Source organism: Nerophis ophidion, linkage group LG08, assembly GCF_033978795.1.
Source record: "Nerophis ophidion isolate RoL-2023_Sa linkage group LG08, RoL_Noph_v1.0, whole genome shotgun sequence".
In the NCBI taxonomy this organism is placed as follows: Eukaryota; Metazoa; Chordata; class Actinopteri; order Syngnathiformes; family Syngnathidae; genus Nerophis; species Nerophis ophidion.
Window position 1 is genome coordinate 51,807,211 of NC_084618.1, and position 13,058 is coordinate 51,820,268.

Consider the following 13,058-nt stretch of genomic DNA (forward strand, 5'->3'; position numbering starts at 1 on the left):
GGAGTGCAACAGACTGGTCGACTCCATGCCACGCCGTATTGCTGCAGCAATTCAGGCAAAAGGAGCTGCAACTTAGTATTGATTGCCGTACATGCTGAAACTTTCCATGTTCATACTTTTCAGTTGGCCCACATTTCTAAAAAATATTTTTTGGTACTAGTCGTAACTAATATTCTAATTTTCTGAGATACTGAATTTGGGATTTTCAGTAATTGTCAGGACTAATCATCAAAATTTAAAGAAATAAATATTTCATATATATCACTATGTGTGTAATGAATTGATATAATATGTAAGTTTCACGTTCTGAATATAATTACTGAAATAAATCAACTTTTTCATGATATTCTAATAATATGAACACCACCTGTACATACATCTGCGATGAGGTGGCGACTTGTCCAGGGTGTATCCCGCCTTCCACCCGATTGTAGCTGAGATGGGCACCAGCGCTCCCCGCGACCCCAAAGGGAATACACGGTAGAAAAATGGATGGATATATATATATATATATATATTTATATATATATACACATATATGTATGTGTGTATATAATATATATATATATAAATGGGTTGTAATTGTATAGTGCTTTTCTACCTTTAAGGTACTCAAAGCGCTTTGACACTACTTCCACATTTACACACACATTCACACACTGATGGAGGGAGCTGCCACGCAAGGCGCTAACAAGCACCCATCAGGAGCAAGGGTGAAGGGTCTTGCTCAGGACACAACGGACATGACGAGGTTGGTACTAGGTGGGGATTGAACCAGGGACCCTCGGGTTGCGCACAGCTACTCTCCCACTGCGCCACACCGTCCCGTATATATATATATATATATATATATATATATATATATATATAAAAAATACACATCCATCCATACATACATATGGGTCTTGGGTGCAGTTGGGTGTTCCATTAGGACAATGACCCCAAACTCACATCAAAAGTCGTAAAGCATTGGCTAAATCAGGCTAGAAATAAGGTTTTAAAATGGCCTTTCTCAAAGTCCTGACTCAAACCCCATTGAGAACATGTGGACAATGCTGAAGAAACAAGTCCATGTCAGAAAACCAACACATGGAGATGATATCAGTAGAAAAAACTACATTTAGTTTAGATAATAATGAGTCATATATTGGAATATGGGATCCATTATTGAAATTTGTTTTAAGTATTAAATTAACCAAAATATGACTTATTATCTTTGGGTAAAATATTGGACACAGTGTGTTATCAAGCTTATGAGATGTGATGCGTTCATTTTTTTTTTGTATTATTTTTTGTGTTAACATTTTTAATGATAATATCAATGAGGGATTTTTAATCACTGCTATTTTGAAATTGTTACTAATATTGATAATATTCATTTTTGTTTAACTACTTTTAGATTGTACCGTGTCGTGTGTGTGTGTCCTCAATTGCTCTGTTTATTGCTAGTCTGTATGTTGCTGGGTCGGGTTTGGTTTTGGAATTTGATTGCATTATTATGCATTGTTTTGTTGGATTGAATAATACATTCATTAAAAAAAAAAAAAAAAAAAAAAAAGGAAACCAACACATTTAGCTGAACTGCACCTATTTTGTCAAGAGGAGTGGTCAAAAATCCAACCAGAAGCTAGCCAGAAGCTTGTGGACAGCTACCAAAAGTGCCTTATTGCAGTGATACTTGCCAGAGGACATGCAACCAAATAATAACATTGCTGTATGTATACTTTTGACCCAGCAGATTTGGTCACATTTTCAGTAGACCCATAATAAATTCATAAAAGAACCAAACTTCATTAACGTATGAAAGTATGTGCTCCGCAATTCCAAAAAAATAAGAGTTTTCGAAATTATTGGAAACTCAAGACAGCCATGACATTATGTTCTTTAGAAGTGTATGTAAACTTTTGACCACCACTTTATGTGAGTGTGTAGAAAATGTATGCCAAATTTACACCGAAGCATATCCAATGCACATTATCTGGACCACAAGGAAGTGTTTAAATGTAGACTAAAATCATCAGGTCCCCTTAAAAAAAATGTTTTTTAAAACTATCGGTAATTTTTAAACTTGTGTGCCAAACGTATGTTTAGCAAACAAGCAAATTAAATAGGTAAAATATGTGATGTATCATACTGAAACTGTATACATGTTTAAAATAAACTTAAACCTAATCTTTATCCACATTGCTAATATGGCAATTGGAACAACAACTAATTAGGTTTTAAGTTTACTTCAGTTTGCTCGAGGGTATTGGTGAAAATAACCTGTTTGAGCGTGTAGTGTTCTGCCATTAGAGCGCGGACCATCTCAGGCAGAGCGATAGGGACATTGGTCAGACGATCAGAGAAGGCTGCCAGCAGTTGTTGGGACCTCTGGAGCCACTCCTGTCTTCCGGTGTACTGGGATAAACGTAGGAGACTGGACGCTGTGACAGAATTGGCACTAGGCTCGGCACCATCCTGATCTGAAAGACAAAAACACACAAAGATCAACTAATGGTACACTTTATTGTGCATTTTAAAACACACAAAGATCAACAAATGGAACACTGTTGTGCATTTTAAAATGAAACACAATAGTATGTAGTGTTGAGTGCTGTGACAGCAATAAGTGTCAAAGGAGATTAATTTATGAATGTTCGATTTCAATTTGAGCTAATATCTAAAATATGTATCTAATATATCAAAACATGGTGTGCATACTAAATCTATTCACAGGTGTTAAGTGTTGCCCCTTCAAGTCTAATGCCAATATATCAACAGTATGCAGCTGTACTGTATAGAATGGTAACACATACTGTAAGTATAAGCTCCTGTTTTATTTCTTACTGATGCTTTAACTTTTGTAAAACTCATATTGATCCAAAAGCGGGAACGTACTTTTATTTTTTAATTGCATTCCATCTGGACCTACAGTGCAGCCGGAAAGTATTCACAGTGCTTAAAATTTTCCACAATTTGTCATGCAATTGTATTACAAATAAAAAACTAAGAAATCATAAATGTCTTTTGCCTTAAAGCTCAAAAGTGATTTCAACTGATCATCCTTGAGATGTTTCAAAAGTTTAATCGGAGTTCACAGTTGATTTGGAAAGACACACATATGTCTGGTGAGCGTCTTGCAGGGCAGCTCCCGCCATCAGTGTGTGAATGTGTGTGTGAATGGGCGAATGTGGAAATACTGTCAAAGCACTTTGGGCTCCTTAAAAAGGGGTAGAAAAGCGCTAAACAAGTACAACCCATTTACCATTTATATAAAAGGCCCCACACTTGACAGAGAACAAAACAAGACTGAAGTTGAAGTACCGTATTTCCTTGAATTGCCGCAGGGCATATAGTATGCGCCTGCCTTGAATTACTGCCGGGTCAAACTCGCTTCGCAAAATAATTAGCGCTTGCTTAGTATTACCACCTGGTCAAACTCGTGACGTCACGAGTGACACTTCCCCTGTCATCATTTTCAAAATGGAGGAGGCTGATTTCGATACCGGTAATTTGAAATCGCATAAAGGGAAGAAAATAAAGAGCTATTCAGTAGGATTTAAGGTCCAAGCTTACATCACACTCAAATTTTTACGGCATGCCTTTGGTAAGTGCCGGAGTGAGAATAGATTTTAAAATAATTAGCGCATGCTTACTTTTACCGCATGCCTTTGGTAAGCGCAGGAGTGAGAAGAGGTTTTAAATTAATTAGAGCCCCGGCGGCAATTCAAGGAAATACGGTAATTGTTTATAGCCATCCGAAACAGGATTGCCTCGAGGCACAAATCTGGGCAACGGTACAGACAAATATCTGCTACCTTGAAGGTCCCAATGAGCACGGTGGCCTCCATCACCCTTAAATGGATTATATTTGGAATTACCAGGACTCTTCCAAGAGCTGGCAGTTTGTCTAAACTGCGCAATCGGGGGAGAAGGGCCATAATCAGGGAGGTGACCAAGAACCCGGTGGTCACTCTCAGGGCTACAGCATTCCTCTGTGGAGAGAGAAGAACCTTCCAAAAGGACAACCTTTTCTGCAGCAATCCACCTATCAGGCCTATATGGTAGAGTGGCCAGACAAAAACATTTATTTTTAAAAGTTTGCCAAAATGCACCTGGAAGACTCTCAGACCATGAGAAAACAATTATCTGGTCTGATGAGACATAGATTGACCTTTTTGGTGTGAATGCCAAGAATCGTGTTTGGAGTAAACCAGGCAACGCTAACCACCAGGTCATCACCATCCCTACAATGAAGCATGGTGATGTTTTTCAGCTGTAGGAAATGAGAAACTAGTCAGGATAGAGGGAAAAATGAATGGAGTAATGTACAGCGACATCCTGGATTAAAACAGCTAAATTGTTGTTTCATCTAAGATCACACGGACAAAGATAAGACCTTCTGGAGGAAAGTTCTGTGGTCAGATGAAACAAAAATTGAGCTGTTTGGCCACAATACCCAACAATATGTTTGGAGGACAAAAAGTTGAAGCCTTTATCCCAGGAAACCATGCTAACCGTCAAGCATGGTGGTAGTATTATGCTCTGGGCCTGTTTTACTGCCAATGGAACTGGTGCTTTAAATGGGACAATGAAAAAGGAGGATTATCTTCATTACCTTCAGGACAACCTTAAATCATCAGCCAGAAGGTTAGGTCTCGGGCGCAGTTAGGTGTTCCAACAGTACAATTACCCCAAACACATGTCAAAAGTGGTAAAGGAATGGCTAAATCAGGCTAAAATTAAGGTTTCAGAATGGCCCACCTAAAGCCCTGACTTAAACGTGTGGACAATGCTGAAGAAACAAGTCCATGACACTAGTGATTTAGGGCTATATAAGTAAACATTGATTGATTGATTGATTGATGTCAGAAAACCAACAAATTTAGCTGAACTGCACCAATTTTGTAAAGAGGAGTGGTCAAAAAATCAACCAGAAGCTTTCCAGAAGCTTGTGGATGGCTACCAAAAGAACCTTAGTGCAGTGAAACATGCCAAAGGACATGTAACCAAATATTACCATTGATGTATGTATACTTTTGACCCAGCAGATTTAGGTACATTTTCGGTAGACCCAAAATAAATTCATAAAAGAACCAAACTTCATGAATGTTCTTTGTGACCATCAAGTATGTGCTCCAATCACTCTATCCCAAAAAAACAAGAGTTGTCGAAATTATTGGAAACTCAACACAGCCATGACATTATGTTTTTTACAAGTGTATGTAAACTTTTAATCACGACTGTATAAATATAAATATAAATAACACTTTTCCACTTTGCATCAGTACATCTTAGATGAGCTCGGGCCCAGCAAAGCCCGCGGCGTTTCAGGGTGTTGTTGATGAATAAGTTTTGCTATGCATATTAGAGTTTTAACTTGCACTTACAGATGTAGCGACCAACTTTAGTTACACAGAGTGATTTTATGAAGTGTTCCTGAGCCCATGTAGTGATATCCTTTACACACTGATGTCGGTTTTTGAAGCAGGGATCAAAGGTGCGTAATATCGTCTTATACGTGCAGTGATTTCTCCAGATTATCTGAACCTTTCGATGATTTTACGGACCGTAGATGGTAAAATCCCTAAATTCCTTGCAATAGCTCGTTGAGAAATGTTTTTTTAAAACTGTTCGACAATTTGCTTACATAGTGGTGACCCTCGTCCTATCCTTGTTTGTGAATTACAAAGGATTTCATGGAGGCTGCTTTTATACCCAATCATGGCACCCACCTGTTCCCAATCAGCCTGCACACCTGTGGGATGTTCCAAAAAGTGTTTGATGAGCTTTCCTCAACTTTATCAGTATTTATTGCCACCTTTCCCAACTTCTTTTTCACGTGTTGCTGGCATCAAATTTGAAAGTTAATGATTATTTGCAAACACAATTTTTTTTATCAGTTTGAACATCAAATATGTTGTCTTGGTAGCATATTCAACTGAATATGGGTTGTAAATGATTTGCAAATCAGTGCATTCTGTTTATATTTACATCTAACACAATTTCCCAACTCATATGGAAACGGGATTTGTACATACAGACATAAATGTATGTATGTGTATAAATATATGTATTATATATATAGATATATATATATATATATGTGTGTGTGTATATATATGTGTGTGTGTATATATATATATATATATATACACACATATATACAAACCCTGTTTCCAAATTGTGATAGATGTAAATATAAACACAATACAATTATTTGCAAATCCTTTTCAACCCATATTAAGTTGAATGCTCTACAAAAAAAAAAAATTGATGTTCAAACTCAAACTTTTTTTTTTTGCAAATAATAATTAACTTAGAATTTCATGGCTGCAACACGTGCCAAAGTAGTTGGGAAAGGACATGTTCACCACTGTGTTAAATCACCTTTTCTTTTAACAACACTCAATAAACGTTTGGGAACTGAGGGAACTAATTGTTGAAGCTTTAAAAGTAGAATTCTTTCCCATTCTTGTTTTATGTAGAGCTTTAGTCGTTCAACGAAACCACGCTGTTGTAACACGTGGCTTGGCTTTGTCTTGCTGAAAAAAGTCCATGATAACGTTGCTTGGATGACAACATATGTTGCTCCTAAACCTGTATGGACCATTCAGCATTAATGGTGCCTTCACAGATGTGTAAGTTACTCATGCCTTGGGCACTAATACACCCCCATACCATCACAGATGCTGGCTTTTTAACTTTGCGCCTATAACAATCAGGATGGTTATTTTCCTCTTTGTTCCGGAGGACACCACGTCCACAGTTTCCAAATATAATTTGAAATGTGGACTCGTCAGACCACAGAACACTTTTCCACTTTGCATCAGTCCATCTTAGATGAGCTTGGGCCCAGCGAAGCCAGCGGTGTTCATTGGTTGTGTTGATAAACGGGTTTTGCTTTGCATAGCAGAGTTTTAACTTGCACTTACAGATGTAGCAACCAACTGTAGTTACTGACAGTGGTTTTCTGAAGTGTTCCTGAGCCCATGTGGTGATATCCTTTACACACTGATGTCAGTTTTTGATGTAGTACCGCATTAGGGATCAACGGTCCGTAATATCATCGCTTACGTGCAGTGATTTCACCAGATTCTCTGAACCTTTTGATGATTTTACGGACTGTAGATGGTAAAATCCCTAAATTCCTTGCAATAGCTTGTTGAGAAATGTTGCTCTAAAACTGTTCGACAATTTGCTTACAAATTGGTGACCCTCGCCCCATCCTTGTTTGTGAATTACTTAGCATTTCATGGAAGCCGCTTTTATCCCCAATCATTGCACCCATCTGTTCCCAATTAGCCTGCACACCTGTAGGATGTTCCAAATCAATCAATCAATCATCAATCAATGTTTACTTATATACCCCTAAATCACTAGTGTCTCAAAGGGCTGCACAAACCACTACGACATCCTCGGTAGGCCCACATAAACTCACACCCAGTGGGACGTCGGTGACAATGATGACTATGAGAACCTTGGAGAGGAGGAAAGCAATGGATGTCGAGCGGGTCTAACATGATACTGTGAAAGTTCAATCCATAATGGATCCAACACAGTCGCAAGAGTCCAGTCCAAAGCGGATCCAACACAGCAGCGAGAGTCCCGTTCACAGCGGAGCCAGCAGGAAAACATCCCAAGCGGAGGCGGATCAGCAGCGCAGGGATGTCCCCAGCCGATACACAGGCAAGCAGTACATGGCCACCGGATTGGACCCCCTCTACAAGGGAGAGTGGGACATAGGAGAAAAAGAAAAGAAACGGCAGATCAACTGGTCTAAAAAGGGAGTCTATTTAAAGGCTAGAGTATACAAATGAGTTTTAAGGTGAGACTTAAATGCTTCTACTGAGGTGGCATCTCGAACTTTTACCGGGAGGGCATTCCAGAGTACTGGAGCCCGAAATGAAAACGCTCTATAGCCCACAGACTTTTTTTGGGCTTTGGGAATCACTAATAAGCCGGAGTCCTTTGAACGCAGATTTCTTGCCGGGACATATGGTACAATACAATCGGCAAGATAGGATGGAGCTAGGACGTGTAGTATTTTATACGTAAGTAGTAAAACCTTAAAGTCACATCTTAAGTGCACAGGAAGCCAGTGCAGCTGAGCCAGTACAGGCGTAATGTGATCAAACTTTCTTGTTCTTGTCAAAAGTCTAGCAGCCGCATTTTGTACCTACTGTAATCTTTTAATGCTAGACATGGGGAGACCCGAAAATAGTACGTTACAGTAATCGAGACGAGACGTAACAAACGCATGGATAATGATCTCAGCGTCTTTAGTGGACAGAATGGAGCGAATTTTAGCGATATTACGGAGATGAAAGAAGGCCGTTTTAGTAACGCTTTTAATGTGTGACTCAAAGGAGAGAGTTGGGTCGAAGATAATACCCAGATTCTTTACCGTGTAGCCTTGTTTAATTGTTTGGTTGTCAAATGTTAGAGTTGTATTATTAAATAGAGGTCGGTGTCTAGCAGGACCGATAATCAGCATTTCCGTTTTTTTGGCGTTGAGTTGCAAAAAGTTAGCGGACATCCATTGTTTAATTTAATTAAGACACGCCTCCAGCTGACTACAATCCGGCGTGTTGGTCAGCTTTAGGGGCATGTAGAGTTGGGTGTCATCAGCATAACAGTGAAAGCTAATACCGTATTTGCGTATGATGTCACCTAGCGGCAGCATGTAGATGCTGAAGAGTGCAGGGCCAAGGACCGAACCCTGGGGAACTCCACACGTTACCTTAACGTAGTCCGAGGTCACATTGTTTTGGGATATAAGTCTTTAATGAGAATTTCTCAACTTCATCAGTATTAATTGCCACCTTTCCCAACTTCTTTGTCACGTGTTTCTTGCATCAAATTCTAAAGTTAATGATTATTAGCAAAAAAAAAATTGTTTATCAGTTTGAACATAAAATATGTGGTCTTTGTAGCATATTCAACTGAATATGGGTTAAAAATGATTTGCAAATCATTGTATTCTGTTTATATTTACATCTGACACAATTTCCCAGCTCATATGGAAACGGGATTTGTATATATATATATATAAAAATATATATATACATACATACATGTATATACACATACACACACACACACACACACCGTTTTTTTCATTCATTACTAATATCAACTTGATGGCTTTTTGTCATTACATGATGCCTTTATCTCTATTTTTACATTTTGACCGAGGGAGGTATTTCATTTTTTTCAAGTTCTGTACATGTAGATGATGTATCGGGAGAGATTCATTAAGAGTTTGAGCAGAAATGTGTTGTATAGGACTTAACTAAACACAATAAAACATTATCAAAATGCTGTGTCACATGAATGTTTTTTGAAGTCATACCTTTGTGACATGAAAAAACACAAGTGATGTAAAAAAAAAAACATAGTGTTTACTTTTTGATATGAATACCGTATAAAATTCAAAGCATTTTGGCTAATGAAGATGAAGTCTAATAATCAAGTTTTGTTCTTCTGCAACAACACCTCCTAAAGATTCAGTGCAACAGTTTGGCCAACAAGAAAAACAGGAGTGATACCTCTCACACCTCATACATAATCTTCACAGGCTGCGTTTAGTTCGATGAGATGACAAAATATTTTAGCTAGTATTGATGGTATTTGAACACTGATGCAGTTGTCAGTTAAAGGACGATTGAGGATTCCAGTAAACAAACTAAATATTTTATAAAAAAAAGTTGTGACAAAGGTCACAACACATCGCTTGCTGCATGTTAAAGTTAAAGTCCCAATGATTGTCTCACACACACTGGATGTGGTGAAATTTTTCCTATGGATTTGACCCATCCCCATGTTCACCGACCTGGGAGGTGAGGGGAGCAGTGAGCAGCAGGGTGCGCTGCACTCGGGAATCATTTGGTAATAAGGTTTCTCACCTCATTAACTCTCAGTCACAGCAGCTGATGGACGCTGAATTGAGAAAAAGAAACATCAAATAGTTTTCTCCTTCACTGTATACTTCTAGTGTGGGGAGAAGTGCGTCCGGCTCCAATATTGTCCAAACCTGTCTCCATCTAATCACAGCAGTGCGCTCTTAAACGCTCGCCGGGAAGTGAGGGTAAATGCCGTTAAACCAAGCACTTGGCTCCGTTTACTCCGAGGGCAAATCTCCGGAACAAAGTCAAGGGCGGTCATGGCATGTTCTTCTTGCCATCGATGTTGGTCAATTCTTTAGGGCATTACGGCAAGTGACAAGGGCGGTTGCCACGGTTGGATTCGAGTCCTGCTGATGTAGATTTGGTTTCTGAGCTTTTTACTTTTTAATACATTTCAAAAAGCTTTGAAAATACATTTTTTAAATTGTCAGTCTGGGGTTTTGTATGTAGAATGTTACGGACAAAAATGAAGTTATTCTATTTTTGAATAAGGCTTTAAACTTACCAACATTTGGAAAAAGTGTAGCGCTGTGATTACTTTCTGGATGCACTGTAATCATTCCACACTGTGTATGTTCTATGATGATACTTATTGATGACCAAATCACTTCCTCTATTTGGTGATTGGTTATCTTTTACCAGTGTCCAATGAAAGCATTCGGGCCAACTTATTACAACCTACACAACCTCACTATATGTCTGCTCCTCAACATGACTTCCCATAGCAAGGACGATCTGACACGTTTGTTAAAGTACATAAATCAACAAAACAATGATGTCATTATTTCCTATGAGAACATTGTTTCCAAATGTAAACAAACTGGATGTTGACCGGCCACTGGGAACAAAAACAAAATCAGTTGAGTCATTAATAACTGTATGACTCAACCAAACACATGTTGTAACATATAGTTTGAAAAAAAAAATCAATCTAATATAAATTGTAGCTGTTCTACTACTTCATTTGACTGTTTATTAATGGTCCGAAACGTTATTTGGCATATTGTGTAATTGAAAAATGCATGCAGATACTTTAGATGTTTATGTATGACTCCACCATTGTAGGCTTTCCATCAATCCTTCTCTGCATTTGCAACCTGTGTAATTACAGCCACTAACAGTTACATCAATACTTTATTTCCTATACAAAATTACAATGTCAGAAAACCATTAGCTGTCTTTGGCATGGCTGGTAATAAATGGTAGGTTTGTGGCCCGTTTAGACGATTGTGATCATTCAAACAAACAATATAACTGTGTGCCAGTCAAGAGTCAAAGTATTTTTCTAAATGAGAATTTTAACTTCATAGATGTTTGGAATGGTCTATATGATTACTTTCAACTAGCGAATGCCTTTGATCCTACATTTTGATCTCACCTGTTTTAAGTTGCAGGAGAACTGCGCTGTCACTGGGATCACTGCAGAAGTAGCCTCCACCAAGCGCGTCCCAGAACAGCGCGTCCTGCCTGAGCTGCAGCTCTTCTGCCCACTGCAGCCACTCTGTCTGCAGTGTGGCTTCGTAGAGATCCAGCAAGCCGCAAATAACGAAAGCATAATCATCCAGGAAGCCAGAAATAGGCTGTGAGCTGAAGAAAAGATGAATAAATGTGAGGAATTTTGCTATATTTAAATCCTGAATAGGGCTATCAAAATTAACGCATGCAAGAATCCTTTCAAAACGAGATACAAAGGCTCCTTATTTGGCGTCTGGCGTATGCAGTAAAGTATTACCTTATTTCCAAAACTGTGATTTATAGTCCGAAAAATACGGTAATTTATTTGCCACCGTGAAGGCAAGGATTAATGATTTAGAAGCTGCAATGTGGAGGCACATTAGATGCCAATGAAGACGCTTGTTTCGTTTGTCACTGCCAAATTTGTGGGACATAGCCAGAAAGTGTCATCAATATGCATTATTATGATATGATGATAGTATTACATCTCTATCATTGGCCAAATTTATATAATTTATAAAGTATACTGTTTATATCGTACAACCCTAGAGCAGGTCTGATACATGTGCATACATTTAGGTTATTTTAAAAAATTATTTCAGAGTTAAAATTTCTGAATTGGGATTTTTTTTTAAGTCACCTGCATGGTAATAGCACAATTAAGGCATATGTGTTCCAATGTACTAACGGGTCTTTTACATGGTCCTTTAACTACCAAACAAACAACACATTTTGGCCAATCTCTATATACTTCCCTCTCCACATACTGCAGTACAGTACATATCCTTGAGTGGCCATAACCCTACCATCAAACCTGGGGTCCCCATACAACATTTCCCCTGCGGTTCCCACAGTAGCACAATGCGTGGGTGAGTGCAAGTGGATGGACGGTGACAAGGGTGAGTGCAAGCGGATGGACAGTGACAAGGGGTCAGATAGTGCCGTGTTAGGAAAAGGCTGGTGGACAGAGTAACGCAGACTGCAAGGAGTGGTCAAGTGGCTGAAAACAGGACTTTGGAGGACATGGAGATTCTTATAGTGACCATGTAGAAGTGAGGGAGTCACAACAAAGTCAAGTATTTTCTTAGACGGACAAGCTACGTAATAGTTCCAAAGGGGGAAAGTGAGTGTTATAGCAATGTGCAAAAACAAGGCCAAATATGAGCAATACATTTTGACAGTGTGGTAAATTTCAGGACAAACACTTGGAAACCCTTAAAGGAGCACTTAGAAAAGACATGTCTGAAGCAAAATATAGGGTTTGGGGAGTTCTCAAATGCCATGTCTCCTTGAGAATAATATGTCAAACACACTGTCAACAGTTGAATTAAATTGCATTAAGAGTGCCAAAAACATAAAAAATGCATCAATGTAATTTTTCTGTACTTCTTTGTTGGTAACACTAATTAAAATAAATGTACATAACCAGTGAAGTTGGCAAATTGTGTAAATAAAAACAGAATACAATGATTTTCAAATCATTTTCAACTTATATTCATTTGAGTACAATGCAAAGACAAGATATTTAATGTTTGAACTGAGAAACTTATTTTTTTTGCCAATATTCATAAACTTAGAATTTAATGGCAGCAACACATTGCAAAAAAGTTGGCACAGGGGCATTTTTACCACTGTCTTTCCTTTTAAAAACACTCAGTAAACGTTTGGGAACTGAGGACACCAATTTTTGAAGCTTTTCAGGTGAAATCATTT

General features: G+C 38.4%; 1 protein-coding gene across 2 annotated transcripts in view; it reads right to left on the bottom strand.

The window, feature by feature from the left end:
• Positions 1-13,058, bottom strand: part of spata20 (spermatogenesis associated 20) — a 73,169-nt gene that overhangs the window by 34,588 nt on the left and 25,523 nt on the right. For both annotated transcript variants that reach the window (XM_061908863.1, XM_061908864.1), the window contains exons 13-14: positions 11,269-11,477; positions 2,266-2,465 (exon numbers count right to left, since the gene is read on the bottom strand). In XM_061908863.1, the coding sequence (XP_061764847.1) occupies positions 2,266-2,465; positions 11,269-11,477 (409 nt within the window). The remainder of the gene's footprint in view (positions 1-2,265; positions 2,466-11,268; positions 11,478-13,058) is intronic.